Source organism: Asterias amurensis, chromosome 3 (assembly GCF_032118995.1).
Source record: "Asterias amurensis chromosome 3, ASM3211899v1".
Classification (NCBI taxonomy): Eukaryota; Metazoa; Echinodermata; class Asteroidea; order Forcipulatida; family Asteriidae; genus Asterias; species Asterias amurensis.
The window spans coordinates 16,189,509-16,217,286 of NC_092650.1; the positions used below are offsets into that span (position 1 = coordinate 16,189,509).

Here is a 27,778-nt window from a genome sequence, read left to right on the forward strand (position 1 = left end):
ACGAATCCAATATGGCGCCGATCGGCGGAAAAAGTGGAGCTCGATCAGCCGACATGAACGGTGAAGGCGATCAACAAAACTTATGGTAAACTCTTTCTCAGCTTTCACTTTATTTACGTCCTCATATGTTAAGACTTTGCTTTATTGCTGTTGTTTTTTTGTCGTTTGCAGGTCGTCTATTTTAGGCGAAGTTTCTTCACATTCTGGTTCGAAGTTGCCGTCGTGTAAATCCATCCTAGTTTTTGGTAAGTCACAATGCCCTGCCCACCACCATCATCTGATTGAATGATCCATGCTCGTCGTAACAAAACACTTTGTCATTCATTCTGTGGTTTCTTCTTAAAAAACACACACTTTTCCCCGGTCGATCAAAAGTCGAATAAAGGGAAAAGATACAATACAAATACAATTACAATACAAGGAATACAAATAGTAAAAATGCGATGATAAAACACTAACTCAAACCATGGAGGTAGAATTAGAAAAACTGAACCGGGAATCTGGAAATAAATACATCAAAATCATGAAATCCGTTTATTAAACATGTTAAACAAAAAAGGGAATTGTGTGCAAATTAAAGGGTAAGTAGAAAAAAATTGGAGATGCAGCTTGGCAAACCTTTCTTGAAAAAACCCCAAGGATTAATAATAAAAGCCACATTTTTTTAATTAGAATTGTTCATTCAAACGTGTTGAAAATGAAAAGGCGAGTGATGGTGAGCATGTCTGCATATGACAAGACAAATCGTGACTGTGAGGATCGGAGGTGTTTAACTTTATATTAAAAAGTGCTCAGTTTGGAACAGTGAACAGCATCCAGTATTAACTCAGGCACTGTACTCCTGCCTATCCCTTGTAAAAAAAAAAGGACACCCGGGCTTGAAGCCTTGATATTTTTCCTACTAAAAAAAAATAAGTCTGATCTCCGATTTTGTTTGCTCTTGAAAAACCCCCGAAAAATTCAATTGAGATTAAATAGCCTCAAAGTTTTATTTTATTTGTGTCCTAGGTCAGCCTTTGTACTCGATGAAATATTAAATCACACCCCAAGCTTGTGGTCAGGTTTTCTGATTATGATGATGAGCAGTGGTGGATGTAAAACAAAGATCCCTACATTTAAAAACACACTGGCTACAGGCGCTGCAGCATGCACTCAATGCAGTGCCTGTTCAAAATGTATTTTACTAGGCAATGTAGGCTGACCATGAAATTGGAACCAGTGCTACATTAAGTGCTGCAGGAAGTGTCATGGCCGAGCGGTTAAGAGCACTGAATTCAAACTCTGGTGTTTCTGTTCAGCAGGGTGTGGGTTTGAATCTCCAGTCATGACACTTGTGTCCTTAAGCAAGACACTTTACCATTGCTTCGTCCTTCGAATGGGACATAAAGCCAGTGCTCCCGGGTGTTGTGTAATGTATATAAAAGAACCTGAGTAAGGTTTGCCCCTGTGTTCCTGGCTGTGTCTGCTGAATGCGCCGTCGCACAATTGGGTCTCAGAATGTATAACTTCAGTAACCTATAATTCTGAAAGTTGGTAGATTCCTGTGCTATATAAGACTTCAATATTAATATTAAGAAATTTTGTTTTCTTCAAATCATTACAATTCTTTGTATGCTGTACTTTGATTTCATTCAAGTCTTTTCATATTTTCTCAGCTATTTTAGAAAGGGTTTATTGTGCACATAAAAATAGATTCAACTAAAACAAAGGATGCTAATATATTTTGTTTAACTGTCAAAGTTTGCTTCTTTTTTTGTAATAATGGACAAAATTTCAGCTTGCGTAAAAAAATAGGGGCAATTCATGTTTTCAGTGCATGAGATTGCATCATGTTTTCTTCTGTTTTGGCAAATGATGAATGTCATAAAGCTTCTGCTCCCGCTTAATCACTAGTCAGCACCCCTTGATGTAGTCTTTTTATTGACTCAACTCGTCCTCTTAACTCACACGCAGGTGAAGATGAGTCGGGGAAGACAACTCTTATATCAAGGCTACAAGGCACAGATGACCCCAAGAAAGGTCACGGCCTTGAGTACCTTTATCTGGATGTACAGGATGAAGATCAAGACGGTAAGTTCTTCTGGACTAACTTTGATTTTCACATAAGAAATCTGAGCAAAAAAAAGAGATTTTTGGTGAAGGGTGTGTGTCAACATGACCGTAGGTATGCAGCAAGCCTGTGTCTGTTTACAGTAAGCTTGGGCAATATCGATTTATTTTATTTATGATATATCGCCGACAATGTATCGCGATATTCCATATAATCGCGATTAATGAAATTTGACATAATCAGTCTTAAAACTCCAAGTGAAAGTTGTAAAGAGACAGTCCTAGCATAAGAGAGGTGTTCTAATGACCTATTCTTCTGGTTTTACTCCAAACCTATGGGGTGCAAGATGTCTCAGCTAGCAAATACATCGCGATATTTAATCGATATATCGATATATCGCGATACTTTCTGAATGATGAAATGTGCCGCCAGTGTGTCCGACCCGATTGTTTGACTGTGAAACCAGGCTTTCTGCTTGTTCTCACGATACACTCTTGCTTTGCTGAGATGTAGAAGGAACACCCATGCCAACAACTTCATTTCACATTCTGCATCTCTTTGGAATTCCTTGCCTCTGGTGCATGTTTCCCTCCATCCTTCATGGTTAACATAACAGTAAAATAGCAGGTACAACCATGTACAAAATTCTTTTGGGAGAAGTAATGGTTCTGATAAGATTCGGTGTTGTCTCTTTTTAAAATGTCAAATTATTAATGTCAAATTATTATTTAGTCTAGGCCCTAGTTTTAGTGACAGCAAATTTGTTGGACAACAAATTTATTTGTTTTAGACAGCTAAATTCAGATACCCTGATCAAAACCCCTGACTTAATCTCTTGACCACTGAACCCAATCCGTCTGTTGCATTTGCCTCGGATTCAAGTAGGATCCAGGCTGTACAGTCCACACACACACACCTAAGACCTTACAAATGTCAACACTACAGTGGCACATGTTTTTCCCATTAAATTTGACATTCAGACATTTGTGTAAACAATCACTTTAATTATTGCAGTTGTATGAAAATAAATATAAAGATTGATGAAACATAATGTCATGGCCAATTGGCACCAGATGCTGGCATTTGTCTCACTTTGGAATGTATCATTTTGGACTTCACACATGATTAGCTCAATCGCTTGGGTTTTTGGGATTTAGTCGCTGTGTTTTGTGGATCGAGCTAGCCATTTATACTGTAATAATAATTGTTGGTCTAAATTTGCTGGTACTAGCAATCAGTGTCAGCAATTGTTTTTTTGGAAAAGCTTTTTTACCCTTTCTGCTGCTTGTGATGATCAGTATTCTATACGCCAAAAATATTTATAACAACCCAAAATGTTAAAGAGATGTTAATTTTAACTGTAACCAAAATTCGTCTTTACAAATCAATTCGGCTGGAGAGCGGCACAAATTCTCCCATTTCCTCTTAAACTTATCCTACGTGTCACTCCACAGTCACATCAAATTGACTTACATGTGTAGAGTGCCTATCCTAATTAGGAATGCCTGACCCTATAACAAAGCAATGATAAATGGGCCAACCAGCCCAAGTCCTTCAGATCTATTCACTTCGGCACTTGGCGTTACAATGGTCGCTGAAGGAATTGTGACTGTAAGGGTTTTGATGAATTTTCATCTGAGATGTTGGACGCACCTGTCCAGGGCTAGACTTTGTTGTTGTCTTTTGTAAAAAATTTGTATAACTTTTGTTGTTTCTTTTTTTCTCTTTTTTTTGGGGGGGGGGATCTTTAAGATTAAAGAGCTTGTTGCTCAAAATTTTTAAGGAATTTCCGGACCTTTGATGAATGTTTGCCTCCTTTCCAGATTTCTCTCCATTATAAACGAATGAGTGCCAATATCATGTGCAAATTTTGGCCAATATGCAAACTAATTTCTTAAAAATCATCAGTGAAAAAACCCCATTGAACTCTCCAGATTGCACAGAGGGCTTTTTAGACCAAGATCTGCACCAATTAGAAAACATTCCAAAGACCTTGATTCCATTCAGCGTGCTTCGCCAAAACATCAACAACTTGAATGCCCTGTAGTTTTGAAAAATCCTAGGGAGTTGAAAAATCCTAGGGAGGACCTTGATCTTTTTAGGATTGTGAATGAGGCAATACGTGGGTGGGTTTGTGCAGCTTCTCAAAGCCTGTGTGGGTTTAAAAAAAAACAAATAATATACGAGTCAGGATCGTCTGATTTATAAATGATTATCCACTGTGCCACTCTCAATTTTGTTGAGAGTGTACATTGAATTTGGATCATTTATAACTGACAAAGGGCCACCAAGCTGCCTTTATGTTTTTTAGATAAATATATTGGCTAGTGTTCAATTCATACTTAATTTTAAATGAAACAATAAAATTAATGCATCACAAAAAAATCAATAATTTAAAAATAGTTTGGAATTTCATTTGAGAGTATGGGGCATTTCAACTGAAGAAAATGGAACTTCTGGAGTATGTTTGGTACACAAATGTAGCTCAACATGATGTTGATTTCAATGTGTCCATTTTGGAAATAAAAATGTCAAATGGAAAAATAGGGTGTCAGGGTTGGTCAATTGCACTTGCAGTACGTTAGTGTGTAAACAGGGAAAGGTACTGTAGTTCAGGGAAGAAATTCATCCCTTAATTCATTTGAACCCATCATTCATGTAGTCTTGAACCCAATGCTATCATCACCAATTTTTGTCATAAAAAAGTGGATTGACGCCCAAACTTCAATAATTGCCCTAGTAATGTCAAGTCTCTAGTCTGTATGTATCAAAGCTAATTGCCCATTACAGCTTGCCCCTCTGCAAATATGCACAGTTTATTTATTTTAAACTCCAGCGAATCGATAAATTCCACATGCCCGGCTTCTGATGTGTGAATGAACCATTACGCATGTGATGTACAGTCATGTGTTCAATGGAGCATTCACATCCAGGGCATGATATCTGAGGGTAGGATTTTTTAAAATCAATACGATTCTTTGCTCGAATTTAACGGATGTGTGGGCGTAACGCCTGTTGACATCAATGTGTAGTCCACGTATTGTAGAGCAGAGTTATCCTCCTGAGATTTAAATTGTGCAGGGCATTTTGGACCCAAATTTCTTGACATTTGGTCGTAGCACGTTGAATCAATTTGAAACATGGTCTTCAGAATGTTTTGTCATCATCCTTCGGCATAGACTTGCGTCCGTGGGCGCCTCGTCCTCAGGTTGTAATGGTGGCGCACTCCTGGAGTTGCCGCCATCACCCAGTGTCTTTCTATCGCTGCTCCTCTCAGTTCTTAGACACTTCTTCCACTCCACTTTGTGAAGTTGTCTATCCAGCGCAGCTTAGGGCGGCCTCTGCCTCGAATTGTAGGCAGACCATCATAGCTGCGCTGGGTAGGCCTCCCTGTTATAAACTTGGTGTTTAAAAAGGTTGCACCCCGAAATGCTTGTGGCCCAAACACATTGTAAATGTAGCTCTGTGTCCTTCGCAATTCCGCTTCCCAGCTGCAATCAAGGTTGATTGCATTTTTGCATTTTGTATTTTGTACTGATAATCTTAGAAGTTAAGGAAAGCAGAATATAATTTGCATTACATGTCACATCACATGTTCAATTTTCAAGAAAGACTCGGCAGTCATTCCAAATTTAAGAATCTAATCATCACCATTACTTAAAAAAATATCCTCCTCCGTGTTTTTTTTTTCTCGTGAAAAATGACTAAATCAATAACAATTGGTTCTCCCAACCTCTGGTTGCTAATCCGCATATATACATGTAGTTTTAACAGGATATAATTTATTGTTACCATATCTAACGTGTTTATCTTTCATGTTTAGTTATTTGTACATATACATTATAAGGTATCACACAAGCTCGAGTGGAATACGGGGAAAAAAAACGCTTCTGCGTCCCATATCCAACGAGGCCGAAGGCCGAGTTGGATATGGAACGCAGACGCGCTATATTTTTTTGTATTTCCACGAGCTCGCGTGTGATAACGTATTTATCTTCAAGCAAACTTGGCGCGTGACATAGAACACACAAGACGCATGGTAGTGATATTAGCCGTGCAATATAGGTTTTTATCACCACTCCATTCTGCGAATCTGATTGGAGGATTAGCGCGTACTTGAAGATAAGAGTAAGATAAGGTATGACACAGGATTGGTGAAGATGCAAAAACGTCTTTATTTCATGTTATTCAGAAAACTTACTGATTTTGAATTTGTTACTAGAACCAATTTTTGTGTGTTACTTATGCTCTGAAATGAAATCGAATTTGAGTAAAACTATATCTGAAAACCTTAACAAAAATACAGTGTCAGCTAATTTTGCTTATTACACAACCAACATTAGGACAATGTGTTTATGTGTCCTGAAAATTGTGCATGGTTTTTCACGACTTTCTCCTGATTAAACACAACAGAAGCCCAAATGTTCACAAGAGTGTTATTTTACACAACCAAAACATGAACACCGTCTGCGACTATGTTGTCAGCTCTACCACCGATCCTGTATTTAACACTGTGCATCCGTTAATTCCTTCCTATTTATAATAAACGTGCAGTGAAAAAAAAAACTCATTCAGGAATGGGGGGAGGGGTGGTAAGACAGCAAATCCGTTCCTTCCTGTCTCTCTGTACATTGTTATTTCATAACACACTCTATGTACATTGTAGGTGGGCATTCCCTGTACATTGCGACCTTACTCGCTCATTATTATCCAATTAGTGTAGCCTTCTTACCAGGCGCGACTGAGTTAGCCTGGAATTCGCCGGGTCGTCATGCTTGTTAAGGCCTGCCTCCTGCCTGTCCCTACTACAGTAATTGGGCGGGTCAACCGCCCTCCGGTCATTAATATTCACAGAGTCGGATATATGTACTCTTGTTTCTGCCTTAAGAGTTTGGTGTGGTTTTTTTTTTGCCCTTATTTGTTCAGTTATTGACTGTGATTGGATTGTAGAAATATTGTTATGTTCATCTGTCCCATATCATTTCAAATCCTTGTGTATTGTTTTAGTTTTGTTTTATGCCACATGTATATGGTCAATTGAGCCTACGTTGTGAAAGGCAGTGCAGCTTATTTCTGTATCGGCCATTGTCAGTCAGAGCATTTTGATCAAAATATTGAGTTGCTGGCTGTCTGTGTTTTTTTTCAGGAGCCAGAACACATTATTGATACATTTTAGAGAGGAAATGCTTTGCAGATGTTATTTTACCGCAATGCAGTGGTCCTCACATTTCATTATGAGTTTGATACCCAGTAATATAAAAAGGCTAAGTTAAATAAAATAAAATAAAATGTGGACAAATCACCAAGAATATAAAAAGGCTAAGTTAATTGAAATAAAATAAAATGAGGACAAATCACCAAGAATATAAAAAGGCTAAGTTAATTGAAATAAAATAAAATGAGGACAAATCACCAAGAATATAAAAAGGCTAAGTTAATTGGAATAAAATAAAATGAGGACAAATCACCAAGAATATAAAAAGGCTAAGGACAAATCATCTTAATCACAGTCACCTCCCCCCCCCCCCACAATTTTTTTAAAATAATACAACAATAACGATTTTAATAAAACTCCAAGAAAACATAAAATGAATTAATATTTTGTATACACATGATAACAAATACAAAAGTAAATAAAATTTCATGTGTAACAGAATAGCTTTCTAGTAAATTTTTTTTAAATTTTGCTTGTCCTGTTGGTAAATTTATCAGTACAAACATGGCACAGCTAATGCGGCTAATTAATATTGTTGTTAACACAGCAAAACAGAAAGAGCTTTACATGTATGACACACTATAGTACTGACCTGGGGGAGAATTCTATTGAATTCAATTCTAAACTGTATCTAGTTGATTGTACAGTGTACAAGGTACATGTTCATTGTTCATAAACATATGTACACAGGTTTTATACAGGTAGCTCTAGTCTGTAATGTTACATACGTACACTTGTATAGTGTTGGCTTGACAAGTTCACAGCACTGACACATGACTAAACACTGCACAATATAATGCATTCATTATAAAGTACAGTGTGTAGTGTGGTAAATGTCTATCTGGGAGGTGACCTGGCTGGCCTTGTATTTTTATGGCTGGCTGGGTCTTTTGTTTTAAAAATATTCACACATGGACGAGGTGTATATAATAATACCTACTGTACATGTATGTGTCATACAAAATGAACACCTGATACAGAATACAGTATGAAGTCATTTATGTACACGTTTTTTAAGTTTGGTTGAAGCACGCTGAAATAAAACAAGGTCTTCACAATGTTTTTGTTTGTTGTTTGTATTTTGGTTTTAATATCCCTACTGTGCAACCTTCTGGTTTTCTATATAGATATTTGTTGTCTGTTTGTGTATCAGAAGATATGAGCGTATCGCCACAGAAATTATGGTATCTGCCCAAACATGCTAGCTTGTGCATAATTATCTTTCCTTTAATTTTCTTTGAACCACCTGCATGACCTGTCACATTTATAAGACCTTCACTCTTTTTGTCTATTTCTTTCTATCCTTTGCATATAACTCTATGCTTCAATCCATGATTTCCACCCAATTTCCTCCAGTTCCTTTTCAACAGTTTTTCTCGAATTGGTTTTGTGTCCTTCCAACATTTCTCTTGCACTTTGGTTGCCATGTCAAAGCAGTCTTGCCATACTAAAGTGATTATTCTCAATCTCTTTTCTTAGTATGTGGTAGAGCCAGTTCTATCTTCTTTGGTTGACCTCCGCACCAATTCTTTGAACTTAGGGAAAATATTATAAATATAAAGTAGATCCCACAAAGGAAACTGACTTGGGTAAATTTAAAATAATTTGGGGTTGAACAAAGACAAATTGACAAGAGCAGGACTTGAAACCAAAACTTCCAGATAAATGTTCCTGTGCTCTGTCACCTGAGCTACATGTACATGTATCCAGCCCAAATGTTGGCAGTCTTCCTATTTCGTCAATATTCTTTAAAGGCAGTGGACACTATTGGTAATTACTCAAAATAATTTTTGGCATAAAACCTTAATTGGTAAAGAGTAATGGGGAGAGGTTGGTGGTATAAAACATTGTGAGAAACGGCACCCTCTGAAGTGCCATAGTTTTTTCGAGAAAGAAGTCATTTTCCACGAATTTAATTTCGAGACCTCAGATTTAGTCTCGAAATCAGCCATCTAAACGCACACAACTTCGTGTGACAAAGGTGTTTTTTCTTTCATTATTATCTCGCTAGTTCGATTACCGATTGAGCTCAAATTTTCTCAGGTTTGTTATTTTATGCATATGTTGAGATACACCAACTGTGAAGGCTAGTCTTTGACAATTACCAACAGTGTCCACTGCCTTTAAAAGTTTGTCAATGATCTACTCAGGTTTTTGACTCCGTTTTCCCAATTTCTTGTTTCCCCAACAGACAGCACAAGATGCGGCGTTTGGATCCTAGGCGGAGAGCCGGAACAGTCGGACCTCCTCCAGTTTGCCCTGACGCCAGCCAGTATGAGCCACACCCTAGCCATTATAGTAGCTGACATGTCCAAGCCGTGGTCCATCCTGGACAGCTTGCGGAAGTGGGTGGACCTCTTAAGAAGACACATAGACACATTGCGCATGCCGCCGGAGCGGCTACGAGAAATGGAAGAAAGACGTAAGTTTTTCTCTGAAAACCTTCTGCCAAGGGTTGTTTTCAGTTTTGATATTAACAGTGGCCTAGATTTGACCCTCATTCAAAAGCTGGACCATCCAAAATCCTAGATGTATCACCCGTTTCAGACAGGCGTTCCAGAGTCGCGCCGAACCAAATTATTGAATTAAGTGCATGAAAAGTTCAACGTCTGAAACAGTCGGGAGCGACTGAACGCGCTGGTTCGGAACGACTCTGGAGCGCCTGTCTGAGCCAGGTGTAATCCATCCCCACAGCCGCCGACTCTTCCTGATTCTGCTTCCTATGTTCTGATGAACAAGTTTGAAAATTGTACTTAAATGTTCTATATAAGGCAGGGTGTTATTTTGTGCATAATAACAATACCCAAACTTAGCGTTGAACAAAATGCACCAGTCATAAACTAAGCAGGTACAATTACCTATTACCTACAGTACTCTCTGCCTTTAAGGGTGTGTAGAAGGGTCTAAATCAACCTTGGAAATGGTTGTGAAAATTTTGGCACAAACATTTTCTAGAAATTATGATTGACGAGCCAGCTAATGGAGGCTGTTGAGACCTTTGTCGACCTGTTTTAAAATGCTTAACGTTGGGAAGGTACATGTACATGTAGTGCATTCTGCTTTACTAGCTAGGCTACCTATTGGATGTTACACATGCCTGCAGAGGTCAAAATTAAGTGTGTTTTTATGGTAGTCAGCAGGACTACATGTACATAAAGTAACCAAGAATTTGTAGTAGCCCTGATGTCTTGAGACACAGCAAAAACTTTTCAATACACCATCAGCAGAGTTCATTGCTGTTGGTAATATTGATTTTTTTGCATTATTTTCCCAAACTGGGAAAAATGAGTAGTATTTACAGAAATGTTTTTCACCCCAAATCTGAAAAATCTACCCATGCCGGCATCACAGATATTTTTGGATTTTTGACCAAAAACACAAACTCACAAAATTCTTAATAAATCTCAAACTTTCGCTAATTGACCCTGTTCGTACTGATAAAATGTCTTCAGTAGTATCTTACTGTATCATTTAAAAGCATAAAATCACCGAAAATTTAATCTGGTAGTCCCGGGCTAGCGGGTTAGTGGCAAGTTCGACCCCTGCAATATAAGCCCTTTCACACGAGAGCAATTTAGCAAGGGTCCCTTGCTAAATTGTAGCATGGTTGTAAGATTTTACAAAATGCACCTCGTGTGAAAGGACAATAATTTATTTGAGTGTCCAGGGTCCCTTGTCAAATCTTGTCCAACATTGCTACATTTTGTCGGAGGTCCGGACCTATGACAAAATCTTACACTTGCGGAAGTTTTGACCAAGTACGTGGGCTACATCATTGTGTGAAAGGAATCCTTGTTTATTGAACGACGTCCTAGGAGAAAATGCCCATACAGCGCATGCTATTGTGGGTGCTATCTTGTCCAGTCAAGGTGATCAGGATTACCAATTCGTCATATCACTCTCATGTTGCACAAGGGTTGTTAGTTTTTTAACTTCAGTGGGAAAGCTCACGAAATCAGTCCCACACAGTGGGAGCAAAGGACCCTGGCTACATTTTGGCCGTGTGAAAAAGGCATACAACCTTGTGGACTGTGAAGGGGTAACCATGTTTCAGCCTAGGGAGTACAAGTAGGTGGCAATGTGCCACTTGTGGCAGTTAATTTAGGTCAACATCCTAAATCAGTTCAAGTGTAGCCTTCAACTTGAAGTGGCTGTCTGGCCTTCTGATGTTGGGCGATTTAAACACACTGGACACTATTGGTAATTGTCAAAGACCCGGGCCCAATTTCATGGCTCTGCTTACCGCCGAATTCTACGCTTACGATCACGATTCCCCGCTTACGTGCAAGCGCCGAATTTCTGCGCTAGCCTTGTAAGCGAAGAACGCCTAGTAACGTGGAGTACGCACGCGCAGGAGCCAAAATTCGCCGCTAACCCGTGCAATACGCTTGCCGTAAGCACAGAATCCCCTGCTTCCGTAAGCGCCGATTTTGTGCTTACGGTAAGCAGAGCCATGAAATTGGGCCCTGTCTTCTCACTTGGTATATCTCAACATATGCATAAAATATCAAACCTGTGAAAATTTGAGCTCAATTGGTCATCGAAGTTGCGAGATAATAATGAAAGAAAAAAACTTCCTGGTCACACGAAGTTGTGTGGTTTCAGATGCTTGATTTCGAGACCTCAAATTCTAAAATTGAGGATTCGAAATCAAATTCGTGGAAAATTACTTCTTTCTCGAAAAATACTCTCTTCAGAGGGAGCCGTTTCTCACAATGTTTTATACTATCAACCTCTCCCCATTACTCATTACCAAGTAAGGTTCTATGCTAATAACTATTTTGAGTAATTACCAATAGTGTCCACTGCCTTTAAAGAAAGAAGAAGAAAAAAAAAATCGTCTAGAGAAATGTTTTTATATGAAACATTGACATCAAGCTACAATGTATGTACAATGTAATAGATGTCTAGGTACTATTTGTACATGTAGCTATCAATTCTGAATAACCGCAAACATATTTTTATATTAAGTATTTTTTTTATTTGGGTTTGAAGCCAAAACATAACACCAAAAACAAACATTCGTCTGACTGTCAAACCAGGTGCTACAAATGTAGACATCACATGACAAGTGTGGAATGTCGAACACTGTTTATCAAAGCAAACAATAGTGTGGTTTGAATTTTACTCAAGAGTTACTCAAGTTTATCAATATTTTGAAGAAACTTATGTGTGAACTCAATTGTTCATATTTCAGAAGTGAAAACAAACATTGGACACTTTTGGTTCAGAAAAAAAGAAAAAATTCACAGATCTACAAACAACTTACAGGGTTAACAGAAGGTAATGGTGAAAGACTTCTCTTGAAATATTATGTCATGAAATGTTTTACTTTTTGAGAAAACATTAAAACAATATCAATTCTCGATGTCGAGAATTACGGAATTATTTTAAACACATGTCATGACATGGCGAAACGTGTGGAAACAAGGGTTGGTTTTCTGTTTTTTTTCTCCCGACTCCGATGACCGATTGAGCCTAAATTTTCACAGGTTTGTTATCTTATATAGAAGTTGTGATACACGAAGTGTGGGCCTTGGACAACACTGTTTATTGAAAGTGTTTAACAGCTTTAAGGACAGATTTGTTAAATATTAATAATGTTTTATGATGATGATAGAAATCGAATAGGATTAAATATCATTTTCTCAAACTCTGATATTTAGTTTCTCTTTTGAAACTGTCAACAGCAGATGTCGGATTGCAGTCACAAAATCAATAATTTTTGCATACTAAATTTTTGCATTGCTTAATTCAATTATTTTTTCTTATTTGAAGACATTTGTATTCAAAAGAACATTGTTGGCCTTTTTGAAGACAGGTATATAGATCAAAAAGGCCCAGTTGCATAGAACTTCTTAAACAGAAAATATTGCTTGTAAACTTTCTGCTAAGCAAAAATTTGTAGGATACTAATTAGCTGATTAGAGGTTATGTGGCATGGTATTTTGTGTAGCAATTATGCATTTGGCTGTTTGGGTTGACAAGTTCCTGTTCCTCAAATAAGCAGGAAATTCCTACTTTGCTGACAAAGCTTCTTCTGCAATTGTTTGAACAATATTGATAAAATTAACAATATTGATAATAAATTTTTTGTTTATAAAATAGGGACACTGCCAGTGTGTATAGGGCTAGATACATGTAATGTAGATAAAATGATGGAGCATCGTCACTTTAATCCATAGGCCGTTTGTTCAAATTCAGCTTTTGGTTATTTTTCACTGTTTAACCCAAAATAAAAGAGGAAAATAATGACAGCTCCCTTTAAGTAATATTTTCATGCAATCATTAATCCAAATATAACTCTAGGCAGGTGTGAGTCAATGGACCCAGATGTCATATTGCATACATGTATTGTGAAGTGTTTAATTGTGTCTGGCTCTTCATGCTACAGAACACTGTTCGACATTGGTACATGTTGATGGATCAGTCTGAACCATAGAGTTATATTATAAGAACTAGAGGGCGCACTGGCCTATATACGCACCCCGGCATGCACGCAGGCGGCCATTTTCTAAGTTGGCAAAACTGGCATCCCACAGCGTGTGTTTGTGCAGCCATTTTGTAAGTTGAACAAAACAGCATCGCGTAGCGTTTAATAAACACAAACTCCAACGTGTGTTTCATATTCAACGCGCGCACAGAATGGCGCGTGCGTGTCTCCTTGCGGTCCCGTTGCGTTTGTGCACGAAGCATCACCCGTGCGCCCTCTAGTTCTTATATATAACTCTATGGTCTGAACAGAGGGGTGTCTGTGTGTCTTTTGGACACCCTGTTTTAATATTGGACACCCTGTTTTAATATTGGATACCTTTAGTTTAAAGGCAGTGGACACTATTGGTAATTACTCAAAATAATTATTAGCATTAAACCTGACTTGGTAACAAGTAATGGGGAGAGGTTGATAGTAAAAAACATTGAGAAACAGCTCCCTCTGAAGTGACGTAGTTTTTGAGAATGAAGTAATTTTCCACGAATTTGATTTCGAGACCTCAGATTTAGAAATTGAGGAATCAAGCATTTGAAAGCACACAACTTGGTGTGACAAGGGTGTTTTTTCTTTCATTATTATCTCGCAACTTCAATGACCGATTGAGCTCAAATTTTCACTGGTTTGTTAGTTCATGCATATAATGTTGAGATACACCAAGTAAAAAGACTGGTCTTTGACAATTACCACTAGTGTTCAGTGTCTTTAACCAAATCCTGGCTAAAACCTTGGTCCACAGTTTGTTTTGATACACAGTTTGCTGTAGTCATTTATTTTGGTAATTGTACTGGTACTCCTTCGTGACTTCCTTCCAGTTTCAAATTTATGATTCAAGGATTTTTTTCTTAGTGTACTCTAAGTAGTTGTATCTTGAATTTATGGAAAACTCTGTAAATATTTTAAACTTAATTCAGGGCTTGAAATTTGAGGGAAATCCACAATTGAGGGCCTGTATCAGAATGTTTACTGGACATTGTTTTGCAAGACCAGGATTAAATCCTAGAATTTTAATCAACAAATTAAAATTAAATAAATCAAACAAAGTACCTGCATATATTAACATTTTAACTATTTTAGTTTGAACAAGCACTAAAGAAAGATTTAAATGTCATTGGTAAATATTCCTCAAAGCTCACCAGAAAAGTCAATATTTGAACAAAAAGACAACTATGCTAAAATCACTGGCCTTGGCCTAGCCCAGATCCAGTGTAAATTTCAAGCCCTGCTTAATTTTCTGATACACCTGGTGGTGCGCCAAATATCTGTGGACTTGGAGTGTGCATTCTTATACTCAAATGTTCAAACACCCAGTGTTTGAGAGAGATTTTTATCATGAAAAGGTACAATTTCCTGGCTGTATTTACCACATCATTTTGCTCTTGCAGTCAGGCACCATTCTCTGCTTACGATATACATTACATAAAGCGCCATATTTTTGTGATAGTTTACGTGTAGCATTAGTAGTGTAAGTGAAGAATGCTTGATTGCAAATATAATGTACATACATGTACAGGTACGCCATGTAGCAAAAGTTCCTTGCTGACCATTGAGTGTGTCACCATGTTGATGCTACTGCAGGCATGTGGTTTCTTTTTTGATTTTTGTTGTTGCATTTTCAGGTTGTGCTCAAGATCGCCTTTTAAGAATCTTTCAATTGTCTTGCTATACATTTAGTAGACTGTAGTAAATCAGTCATGAAAGGGAGAAAGAAATAGTGTGGACATTGTGTCCAAACCTGGTGATGCACAGGCTCTGTAAACCTCCTTAATTGTAACATCTAGGAGGTTTGGGGTCTAAAATAAGGAGGGAACCTGGACTCCTAAGCGAATTTCAGGATTATTAGTAAATCCCATCCCTGCTGCAAAAAATCGGTGCCATGTAATTCAGCCTGCAATGTAGGACATGCAAAGGGTTTTCAAATGTAACAGAATAGGCAATTTTTTTCGCCAGACACACAAGGCCCGGAGGCCACTTTAAGGTGTGGGCTACAATTATTTTTGTCCAGAGGCAGTTGCCACCTACTCCTAGGGCTGAAACAGGGTTACCCCTTTAAAAGTTCATACGGATGTAGGCTTGGGTATCATCAGTCCGAAGCCTGGCTGGTAGAGCAGAAAGCAATACCTCCCCAATGTTATGTAGCAAGTGTTACGACCAAGATTCGAACCCACATCAAACAGCAGAGCCTGAATCCGGTGCTCTTACGCTCGGCCATGACACGCACATACTGTCCATAATTTCAAATGGTTTAAAGCCATTGGACCCTTTCGGTACCAAAAAAAAAAAAAAAGTTCACAGATTTACAAATAATTTACAGGGTTTGCAGAAGGTAATGGTGAAAGACTTCTCTTGAAATATTAGTCCATGAAATGCTATACTTTTTGAGAAAATTCTCGTTAGCGAGAGTTACGGATTTATTTTAAACACATGTCATGACACGGCGAAACGCGCGGAAACAAGAGTGGGTTTTCCCGTTATTTTTTTCCGACTCCGATGACCGATTGAGCCTTAATTTTCACAGGTTTGTTGTTTTATATATAAGTTGTGATACACGAAGTGTGGTACTTGGATAATACTGTTTACCGAAAGTGTATAATGGCTTTAATTACCTATCTCCTTTAATTATTCTACAGTGGTGCAGCAATTCCAAGAGTACGTTGAACCTGAGGAGGGGGAGGAGCCAAAGTCCCCAAGGAGAACGACGGCCCCGGCATCGGTGGGCGGGGAAGACGAGAAGGTCCTCTTACCGTTAGGAGAAACAACACTCACGCATAACCTGGGTATACCCATTGTGGTTGTAATTACAAAGGTAAGCGTCAGCAAGTCTCAATTATCGGTAATTATTTGAGAGGCTGATCATTCTTACTTGCAGGACCCAATTTCATATAGCCTGTAAGCACAAAAAATGTTGCTTAACAGAAACAGGTTACCAGCCTAACATACATTACATTTACATTGTTGTGATTGGTGCCCCACTCCTTTTTTGCTTACCAAAGAAACTTAACAAGCAAATTTTTCTGCTTAACAGCTTAATGAAGTTGGGCCCTCCTAGGCCCAACATTTTCGGGCTGCAGGCATTTGAGGGTGCCTCTGGCAGTCTTCCATATCAAGCTATGACCACAGTGCAAAGCCAGACATAGATCGTGTATGATTTTCTGAAGGGATGAAAACAAGAGGGCCAGAAAAAAAACCTTGTTGGCATACATGTAGGAGATGACCAACTCACAATTTTTGTTATTTATTTGGCAAACAAAAGTTGTAAGAGCGGTTGTGGTTCATGATATTGCATAAAACGCAAGGCAACGTATACCTATATTAATTTTATGGTGCAAGTTCAAATCACAAACTACACATACATATTTGCAGGTCAGGACGAATGTTCTCCAATAACTTTAGGTATTGCTTTCAAATTTGGTGTGTCATATTTATCTCCGTTTTTTCTTCTTTCCTCCATTAGTCCGACGCTATTTCCAGTCTGGAGAAGGAGCAGGATTTCAAGATGGAACATTTAGATTTTATCCAGCAACATATCCGCAAGTTTTGCCTCAACTGTATCCTTGTCATCAGTCAATATGAACTGGGTTTTGCCAGTACAGGCTCAGATATCGCTGTTGCAACTGGAATGAGAAAGTAGACTGTGTTTAGACTAAATAAAGTCTTAAGGCTGAGTCACACTGCAACGATAACGAGAACGATAACGACCACAACGCACAGATAACACATTTTATTGGTTGAATTGGTCCCATAGATAATGCACACGTTCACTCAACCAATAGAATGCGTTCTCTTTGCATCGCTATCGTTCTCGTTACCGCTGCAGTGGGACCGGGCCTTTAGTCTTGATAAATCTGGTTTTTTTTTTAATTTATATCCTGGTTTGTGTTGTAAAAGGGCTAAACTGTTTCACTGAAATCTGAAGTTGTTTTGTAAGAGTTTTGGGAGTGCATAAGTATAATGTGTGAGCTCTTTTGTCAGCTGGTCAATATGGGAGAGAAAGGTGCCCAATCAGAAGCCATACTATTAGCTGTTGTGTAGCCAGGAATCACACCCAAGTTAGAGCCATTGGACACTTTCTGAACAGAACAAAAGTTAAAAGTTCACAGATTTACAAATAACTTACAGGATTTACAGAAGGTAAATGTGAAAGACTTTCCTTGAAATATTATTCCATGAAATGCTTTACTCTTTGAGAAAACATTAAAACAATTATCAATTCTTGATATCGAGAATAACAGATTTATTTTAAACACATGTCATGCCACGGCGAAACGTGCGGAAACAAGGGTGGGTTTTCCCCGTTATTTTCTCCCGACTCCAATGACTGATTGAGCCTAAATTTTCACAGGTTTGTTATTTTATATACAAGTTGTGATACACGAAGTGTGGGCCTTTGGACAATACTGTTTACCGATGTTGTGCGATTGCTTTAACGATACAACCTGGGAATCGGCAGCAAGAGGATCATCTTAAGGGGATGCAACTTTTTTGTTTCAAATATCAAGCAATAAACCATAAGCCTAAGGGAAACTGACCAGGGAAATTTTAAATAATTTGGGGTTGGAACCAACAAAGAAACTACTGCTGGTTTAAATCCCGCTCTAATCAATTTGTCTTTGTTCAACCCCAATTTTGTTTATTTTTTGTATATTCACAACCATAAGAGCTATATAAAAAAACTCTATCGCATACATGTCTATGTTAGTTTTCCTTAAGCTGTGTGTCTCTCAGATGGTGCGGCATTATTCTACACATCAGTAAAGGAGGGCAAGAACTGTGATTTATTGTATAAATACCTGCTGCACAGGATATATGGCTTTCCCTTCCACAAGCCGGCACTAGTCGTAGAAAAGGACGCCCTGTTTGTGTAAGTATTGAACCATCTCTACTGATTGTCACCATTGATTGATTTTCTTCAAACTGCCTCTAGCCACCAGACTAGCTCCGTGGTCTAGTGGTAAGACATCTGTTGTGGCAATGCAAAGGTTGTGGGTTTGAATCCCCACCCAAACATTTGCCTGTGGATTTGTTTCTTCAAAGGGAAATAAATGAGTGTACAGTTCCTAATACACACCTGTGTGAGGGCAAAAAGCAAGTAATTTGTTCTTCTCATGTTTCACTTTTCAATCTGGGTTTAATTTCATGGCATAGCTTGTAAAAGGGAATTGTGGCAGGCCTCGCACTTTCAAGGGCAACAGAAGCATTTGCCTCTGTGTCCTTGGTCACTGCCTTGGTGCCCTTTTAAATGCCCCTGTAAAATTTATCCTATTATTCAATGTCTCTTGCTGTTACGTGATAAATTTTACCTTACCTTTCTTCAAAATCCAAAGCTTTAACATGACGTACATGTAGAAGATATCCTTCAGTTTATCTGCAAATTTGATACTTCTTCCTGTGTAATATATCAACAGCAACAGTGACTCATCTCACTCTATTATTATTTTGGATGTAAACAAGAACCCAGTGGCGTCAGGCTGCATTGTTTTTGCAAAGAGTCGCTCAGTGTGACATACAAAATTTTGCAAAGTTTTTGCTCTAGCGTGACGATATGAAATTGAACAAAGATAGTGACATTAGGGCTAGAAAGCTCATTTGGTAGAGCACCAGCCCGTTAATCCGGAGGTCGCAGAGTCAAGTCCCGCTCTGGTAAATTTGTCTTTGTTCAACCTAAATTTACATTGTTTTTGCAGAGAGTCTCTTCGCGAGAGAATCAATATTTAGATAAAAATTTGCACTAGCCCGGCGATATGAAATTGAACAACACTGGGAATCGGGAGAGGTAGTGACTGTATGAGTGTTTGGCTTTTTGACCAATCAGGGAATATTTTCTTCTCTCAACAGGCCTTTTGGTTGGGACAATCTACAGAAAGTAGGCATCCTCTATGAGAATATGCCTAACATTAATCCCCAAGAACCCTTTGGAGATGTTGTAGCTAAGCCAGTAATCAGAAAGGTACGTCCTTCCACATCTATAACTGAACGTTTCTTTTTGTGTCCTATTCATCCTGATATTAGTAAATATTGTGTTCTTGAATGTGTAATCGAATAAACAAATGAAATAAGTTAGTATTGTTTCGTTATAACTTAAATGCAGCCGTTACAAGACAGTAAAGAAATTAGCGCTGAAGATGAACAGGTCTTCCTGATGAAACAACAAGCCATGCTGAGTAAGAACCTCCCTCCAACCAAACAACAGGTAGGTGTTGAAGTCTTCCTCGCCCCATCACGTCTTGACCAATAACAGCCAGAAAATGGCATGTCAAGGCCAAGTGAACGGATTAGAGTATCAGACTCAAGGCTCTGATGTTTCTGATCAGCAGAGTGTGGGTTCCAGACCTAGTCGTGACACTTGTGTGCTTAAAGGATCATTACAGAATTGGTTTTTGCTAACAAAACAGTTGCTGGCAGTGTAAGCAATTTATGTAATCCACCATTTACATGATGATTACAAATTTTGCATTGTATCCATGCCAAAATAGAAATGAATAAAACGCTGAATGAGCGATAAACTCTAAATGCGAAGTTAGATTATTTATTTCTCATGAAATATGACATTTCAGACGAAAATATTTCAAGGGTTGTTTCTACTATGATCATAATTAGATCGTGTAAGTTTGATGTTAATCTGTGATCTTCACATTTGTTGTTTCTTACAAATTCTGTAACGTTCTGCAAGGCCCCAGGTCCAGTGTGTTCTGTAATGCTTGTAAAAAGAAATCGGTGCACTTATCGTGAAGAGAAGGGATTAACCCTGGGGTGGATTTCACAAAGAGTTAGGACTAGTCTTATCTAGAGATAGGACCAGTTACTCGTCCTAACTTAGGACTATCCATGCAATCTCCTAGGACTAGTCCTAACTCTTTGTAAAATCCACCCCTGGTGTCCTTGTCTGATCGACAGCATGTTTCACAACAGCATCTTGTAAAAACACTTACATGGTGCTGCAAAGGAATAGGTCTCATTCTTCAAAACGTGGTTCCACATTACCTTGAGTGCTTTGATACGCCCCTAGGGGTGTGGCAAAGTTCTTTATAAGAACCCTATATTTATATTGGAATAAAACAAACGAACAGTTCAAAAAAACAAAAGGTTTACTTTCCTTTTAAGATGAATCTTAAACACCGAGCTCAATGAAGAAAAACATTAAATATGACGTCTCATGGAGGTTGCACTTGTTCATTTTTTTTTATCAACTTCTGATATGAGGAAAGTGGACGCATGTGTAAACATTATTTTTTTGAACTTTCGAAGTTATGTTGGAGTAAAACTTCCAATATGACCAGTGTAGTGTCTCATTAATAATTATTGATTGAAGCATACAATTCTTGATGTTTGTTTGTGTTTGTGTTTTTTCTCCTCACCCCAGGACGCACCACAGAGACCAGCCATCGGTATGAGAACACCAGAAAGGAAAGGCAATGCGGCTAACGCTGCACCCATAACACCATCTGGAAAGGCCAAGGTCAGTGTCTTACTATTCTTTGGGTCCCATTCTTGACCTTTAGAAGATGCATGTACTCCCTAACGACAATCCTGACCAAAATGCTTGGGCCACCCCTTGTCCTCTTCCCCTGACAATAAACATTCTCTCCCCCTGTCACCCATCCCCCGTCCCCCGCTCGATGTTGACTGGAGCGAGAAGAAGACTGCAACAATGAGAACCAACATTGAAAGGGGGCGGGGGCCCAAAAAGATACGGCCGGGATCGTAGTCCCAAAATGTTTTGTCTTCTCTGTCTTTCCAACTATACACTGCGCTGTGAACTCTTTTCTCTCAATACAGGGTTTCTTAACTTGCCCTGCAGGCTACTGATAAGTGTGTGACATGCTTGTTTAAAATGCACACATTTGTTCTTTTTCAGATGTCTAAATAATACTTGGTAAAAAATTGTCTTTTTGATTGTGTGTGTTTAACTTTATTTGACCATTAAACAGTAAAACGCAGTTTACGAGCCCAGTGAGCTACTTTACAGTAACTTACAATAATTTTTTGTTTGTACTGATTGTTCCATACTTTTACTTGGGCACTGGCCTGGTGACCAGTCATTTTTCTTTGTCTTTTTCTTCCACTCTGTGCTTTTTAACATGTGTTGTGCGCCTCTGATCATTTTGTATGTAAGGGGCGCAATATAAATTATAAATATTATTTATTCTTATTATTATCGATGCAACCTGTTTTTGATGGCAAATCAACCTAATTTTAGGTTCTGAATAGAACCTGTTTGTGGACTACATGTAGGGCTGTCTCAGCATTATTGCTTGATTGATTTGTTGACTGAATTGTTGTTTGATTGATCGATTTTTTAAGTGATCTGATCAATTGATTGTTTGATTGATAATCATAGACCTGCTTAAGAAAACTTTTAGCTAAGAGAGTTTTGATCCCATAACTTATATATGAAAAAATAAATAAACTTTGATCATAATGTTTGTTTTCTTTTTGTTATTAATCAATTTGATTGACTGATTGATTAAATTAATTAATTAAGTGATTGATTGAACGATTGATTGTGAGAGTAAACTGTTAAACTACGTGTATACAAATATTTACGCTGTTAATTTAATGAACTTATCATATATACGTTGTATTTGTCTACCATGTCTACTTGTTACTATTAATAGTTTGTTCAAATGTGTCATTGCAGATGGATGCTGGAAAGCCAGGAGCAACAAATGAAGGGGTGCTAGCCAACTTCTTCAACAGTTTACTAAGTAAGAAATCAGGGCCGGGGTCACCAGGGTCACCGGCTCCTCCAAAACCAGGTCAGTAAAAGGTCAAGGCTGTGGATTCCTTTTGTGTTTTCCAAATGGTTACCAACAGCTATTTGGGTTTTCAAAATGTAGAAGTGAAAAAAATGGTTAGTGGCCTGAACATTGAGCCTTTGAGAAAGACTGTGCTTGGGTTGAAATGTCTGGCCACAGCTAATTCTATTTTCTCAAATGTAGAATTGGTACAAACTATCTGGAGAAAGCTGCCATTGTGAATTGAAAGTTACAAATGTTTAAATTAGCCACACATTTTCAGATGTCACCCTGAATTAGTGGCTACCCAACCCGCTCCCCCAGCCCCCTTTCCTCCCCCCAAAAAATGAATGTCTGAACTCAGCCTGTTGTAAACATGTGATTTAAATACAAAAATGAAAATCAAGATCATCAAGGCCATATCACACATGGCACTTTTTCAGGCACCTTGGAGGCAATCAATTTCACTTTAGGCTCAACAAAAACTTCAAGAGACACTCTTCTTGCTGTAACTCACTATCACCAAGAAAATAATAAGATAACTGAAATGTGAATGGATTTCCTTGCCTGGTACTGCCTGCAAATTGCATCATGTGACATGGCCTTTAAACTTTTTTAAGCACTAAGTGTTATTAATAGTGTTAGAACCTTTCACTCAAATTTTCAGTTGTTTGAATTTTTTTTTTACTAACTCTTGATATTTTCCTTGTCTTCAGGTGACAAATCAGTACGAAACGACGCAGCAGCAGAGCTGGACCGTATGACCAGGGGCCGGAAATCCATCCCGGGGCAAAATGCCACAGGCGCATCCTAGCAGGGCATTGGAAGGCTAAGGAGGGGGAAAGGAGGGTGAACGGTCGCCCTCACAATCTCATCCAAGGGATCAAAACCTAGGGCGCAATATCAGCTGTCAAGCACACAAAATTTGCTGAGACAGATCTTGCTAAGCAGGAACAGGTTACCAGCCAAAATAACATGCAATGTATGTTGTTTACGGCTGGTTTCCTGCTTACTTGTGCTTAGCAGAATGGTTTGCTAAGCCCCTCTTCTCTGCTTAACAGCTTGATGAGATTGGACCTAGGGGGTACTTCATAAAGTAAACAGTGTTTTAAACACATTCATTTACTGTAATAATTGTATGGGAAACCAGTCAAGTAAAGTAAGCAATTCAGCAATGTAAACTACCTATGAGTTTTTGGCTTAAAACATTTTTTTTTCAGCCTGCCCAGATTTTTCCTGTGCTAACCAGATTCGTGTTCCCAGCACTCTCTAAACTGAATCTTTAACATGTTGTGTGTAGGTGACCAGCTATATCGTCATGTGCTTAATACTGTTTGTAACTGGTCCCCTGCTAAATTCTGCTTGCCTGCTAAATTTGTTGACCAATATTCCATGGGGCTAATTTCATCAAACGTGTTAGCACAAAAACTTACTAAGCACAGAAACTTACTATAGACAGAAAAATCTTGCTGAGAAGAAGTAGTTTACCAGCTAAAATGCCAAACAGTTAAGATCGATGTGACTGGTACCCCTACTCAGTTTTTTTAGCAAAGAAATTTGCTGAGCAGAACATTCTGCTTAGCAGTTTGTTCAATTTGGCCCAGGAAAGCTGTCCCATGGCATTTGGCCATGCTTATGTAAGTTTTCGGTGTGGTGAAACGGCAAAATATTAGGAAAGTTATAATGTGATAATGTTAACACAAGCTTCTTCCTCTGTCTTCTTTCCGGCCCAAATTGGGAACCCATTTTGAAGTTTTAAAATTAGCACCACAAAGTCTTAAGCAGATGAAATCTTCGCACAGCTGTTAACATTTATAAAACGCTAAAAAAAAGAACAAAATAAATAGATGACAAATTTGTCTAAATGTGCAGTATGCCGATTAACCAGGAATTCTCTGGTAATTTTTTCTTAAACTGAAATGTGGGCCCTTTTCCAGTTTACATTTTCTTCTAGCTGCTAACAGTAAAACTTCTTTGTGTATGAAATTAAGTACCCACATTTCAAAAACCTATTTTGAACAACTCCAAATAACCCAGGCCTGTAATTAAACAGAGGCAATTCAATTCCCCTGGTTTTGGCCTTGGTGCCCCATTAAACACTACCCTTTTAAAGACTTTGCAACGGTAGTGCCTTTTGCAAAGTGACACTGGCCTTGCCCTCTCGATGATGAAATACAGTGGGCCATTTTGTCAGATGCCCAAGGTTCATTTATGACGAATCAAGTGGTGTTTTCATCCCATTTTAGGGGCCAGTCTGTTTACTCCCAATCTAGGTGTTGTTTGGTTTATATGAATTCCTGTTGGAGAAATGTGTGGCGCCTTGAGCACCAAGACTTTTTCAACATCTGGCCTGATACTTTTAAGAGGCAATTGCCTCCATCCCCTTAGTCATTGCCTCGGTGCCCCTTGAGATGCTTCAGTAGCATTTTGATTCCCCTCATAGAGGCGAAACTGCCTTGCCCTGAGAAGTCCAAACTATCAAGCCTGCAACAGTATTTACAAAACTTTTATTCTTGTTCAAAACATTGTCAGCAAAAGATCAGGAATAACAAAGTCGTTGTGAGTTTTAAAAAGGGAACCAAAGAATGTGTTCATGTTTTGGTAATCTACTTAAACGATTACCATTCCCTGCATATGGATGTTGCCAGATTTATGTGGGACAGTTCTGTCAGTGGGGAAGGGAATCTGCGCACTGTCTACACGGCGTTTGTGGCATGGTTAACATGTCTGCATTAAACTCTGAACAAATTTACTGCTGTAGCGAGAGGCCACTTCTTTGCTGACGTTTATGAGTTGAAACTCTTACCGGTACGTTTTTTTTATAATCTGGTATGGGAGGAGATTGTAGATCGGAAGAGCATCTTGGTTTGTTTCTCATTGTTTGTCCAGAGCCTTCACAAGTTCATCCCAATTTCATAGAGCTGCTTAAGTGCACAACACAAAATTAAGAGTTTACTGGTATCCTGCTTAGCTTTGCTTAGCAGAAATTGTGTAAGCAATTGTTCCTGTCCTAGTTGAGCAGTTAAATGAAATGGACCCCAAGGGATTGATCAGTGGTGCATGTTGTTCAGAAATTAAACTTTCAAATCAGTTCATGGCCTAATGAAAAGGTTCCAACGCCCATTTTAGTAGTAATAGCAATCTACGACTGGCTTCAGGTGAAATCTTCTTTGCTATTTATCTAGACTTGTCCACCACTGTGATAGCGTTCCAAATCTCCCCGCGATTCGCGCGGTATTCTCGCGAGACTGCTGGCCCCGCGAGACTACTGCTCTCACGACTACGGTCTGATTTAATGGGGAGTAGAAGTCGGCAACCAGCAGTTTGCGCGAGAGCAGTGATCTCGCGAGAACACCGCCACAACTCGCAGCAGACTATTAACGACTTGAACACAAGTCAACTATTTATCAGGAGCGAACACTTCCTTTGATTCAGAAATCCTTTGCTGCGAAAGCTGGCGATATTGCGCACTCCGTCAAATGTGACTGAGTTAACCATGTATAACAAAATATATATGAAATATTTTGCCATTTTTGTTTCATAAATAATAGTCTAGTTTCTTGCATCGTCAATTTGCGTATTTATTTCTTTCACTATTTTGATACAGCTTTTTTTTTATTTGGCAAAAATTATGGGCCGGTTGAAGTCAGAATTTTGGGTGTTTTTTTTTTGTCAGAAGAACAAAGTATTTAATTGTACATTTAAATTATTTAAAGTAATCGTACAAATTGCATTTTTGTTTGGTAGTAAATAATTTTATGATTTGTTCGAATTTCCACTTGAATACTTAAAAGAACTGGTACTGGGTTATGTTTCAAACGGATGCATTTTTTTAAATTAAAATTTTGGTTTTGCCTAACCCCATTATTCCTTAAAGATGCTATGTCAGATTTTTGGCTGATTTGCCCCCCAAATTTTGATTTAAAATTCAATAGGTATTTTGAGTGGGGTCATTTTTGAAAAAGTCTGCCAACTATTATAGTTTTTGTCGGGATCCCGACAATATATCACGTGACCAATTCTTATGTGTTTTATAAAAATTGTTTTAAATTTTTGTCATGGTTCCTGACCATTAAAAGTAAAAGTTAAAAAAAAATTCATTAGAGCGGGTGATACTCTTTGAAATACCATTCACTCAAAAAAATCTATTTTTTAATGTTTGGGGCCATAGCATCTTTAAAAATGAAGCTGGATGTTATGTTATTTAACCAATTTAAAGATTGCATAGACTATTGCCGATTTCTCAACCCAGTCTTACTTAAATGGCACAACCCCCCCCCCCCCAAAAAAAAAAAAAAGTAAAAGAAAAAGAATTTTAAAAAAGTTGGAGGGAAATAATTGGAAAGGATCAGCAAAAAAAAGCAAAGCCTAATGTTCAATGCAATGCTATTGTCTCCAGACCCCCCCCCCCTTCCTACTCAAAAGTCTTTTAAAACAAGATTTGCCATTTGTTTGCCATCCTTTGTGTTTTTATTTTCTTTTGCTTTGTATTTTGAGTATAATTATTATTTTTGGATTGTGACTCTAGGTGTGGAATATTTGCGTGCTTGTACAGTTCAGGTTAACGGAACACGTTGCCTTGGATCGGACGAGTTGGTCTTGAAAAGCGTTTGTAAGCCTTTGTTATAAAATGCATATGGGTAGAAAGGTGTTGTAAAAGTAGAATACAATGATCCACACAAACATGCCTCGAAAATGCACGGTTTTCCTTTTACCTCGTCGACTAACACGGTCGGCCATTTATGGGAGTCAAAGTTTTGACTCCCATAAATGGCCGACCGTGTTAGTTCGCACAGTAAAAGAAAAACCATGCAATTTCGAGGTAAATTTGTGTGGATTATTGTATTCTACTTTTAAAACATCTTTCTATCCATATGCAATTTATATCAAACAGTTACAAACGCTTTTTATAGACCAACTCGTCCGATCCAAGGCAACGTGTTCCTTTAACGGAGTAGACAATGCCAAAGATAAACAAAATGTTAACATTTCAAGAAGGAATTGAATACTCTACATGTATTGTAGTGTAAAAAAAATGAACTGTAGAATCTGGAACAGAATTTAAAGAGGACTGCAGACCTGGAATTTCATCTCTGAAAGGGCAAGGCCATTTTCATTTTGCAAAGGGCACTTCTAAGGGAGGTAGTGCTTTCTGCTCTACCGGCCAGGCTTCGAATTGATGATACCCAAGCCTACATTTGTATGGACTGTTAAAGGGGTAACCCTGTTTCAGCTCTAGGAGTAGGTGGCAACGGGCTCTGGAAAAAAATAATTGTAGCCCACACCTT

The 27,778-nt window shown here is 38.4% G+C and overlaps 1 protein-coding gene across 1 annotated transcript; it reads left to right on the forward strand.

Moving 5' to 3' along the window:
- Nucleotides 1–3: 3 nt before the first annotated feature.
- On the forward strand, nt 4–27,139 carry LOC139934639 (cytoplasmic dynein 1 light intermediate chain 2-like). Its single transcript, XM_071928945.1, has 12 exons — nt 4–85; nt 172–245; nt 1,954–2,070; nt 9,457–9,687; nt 16,386–16,561; nt 17,210–17,303; nt 18,481–18,616; nt 19,591–19,702; nt 19,844–19,945; nt 21,116–21,211; nt 22,394–22,511; nt 23,207–27,139. Exons 1-12 carry the CDS (start codon nt 12–14, stop codon nt 23,302–23,304), a joined length of 1,428 nt encoding a protein of 475 aa, XP_071785046.1. The 5' UTR covers nt 4–11; the 3' UTR covers nt 23,305–27,139.
- Nucleotides 27,140–27,778: the final 639 nt, after the last annotated feature.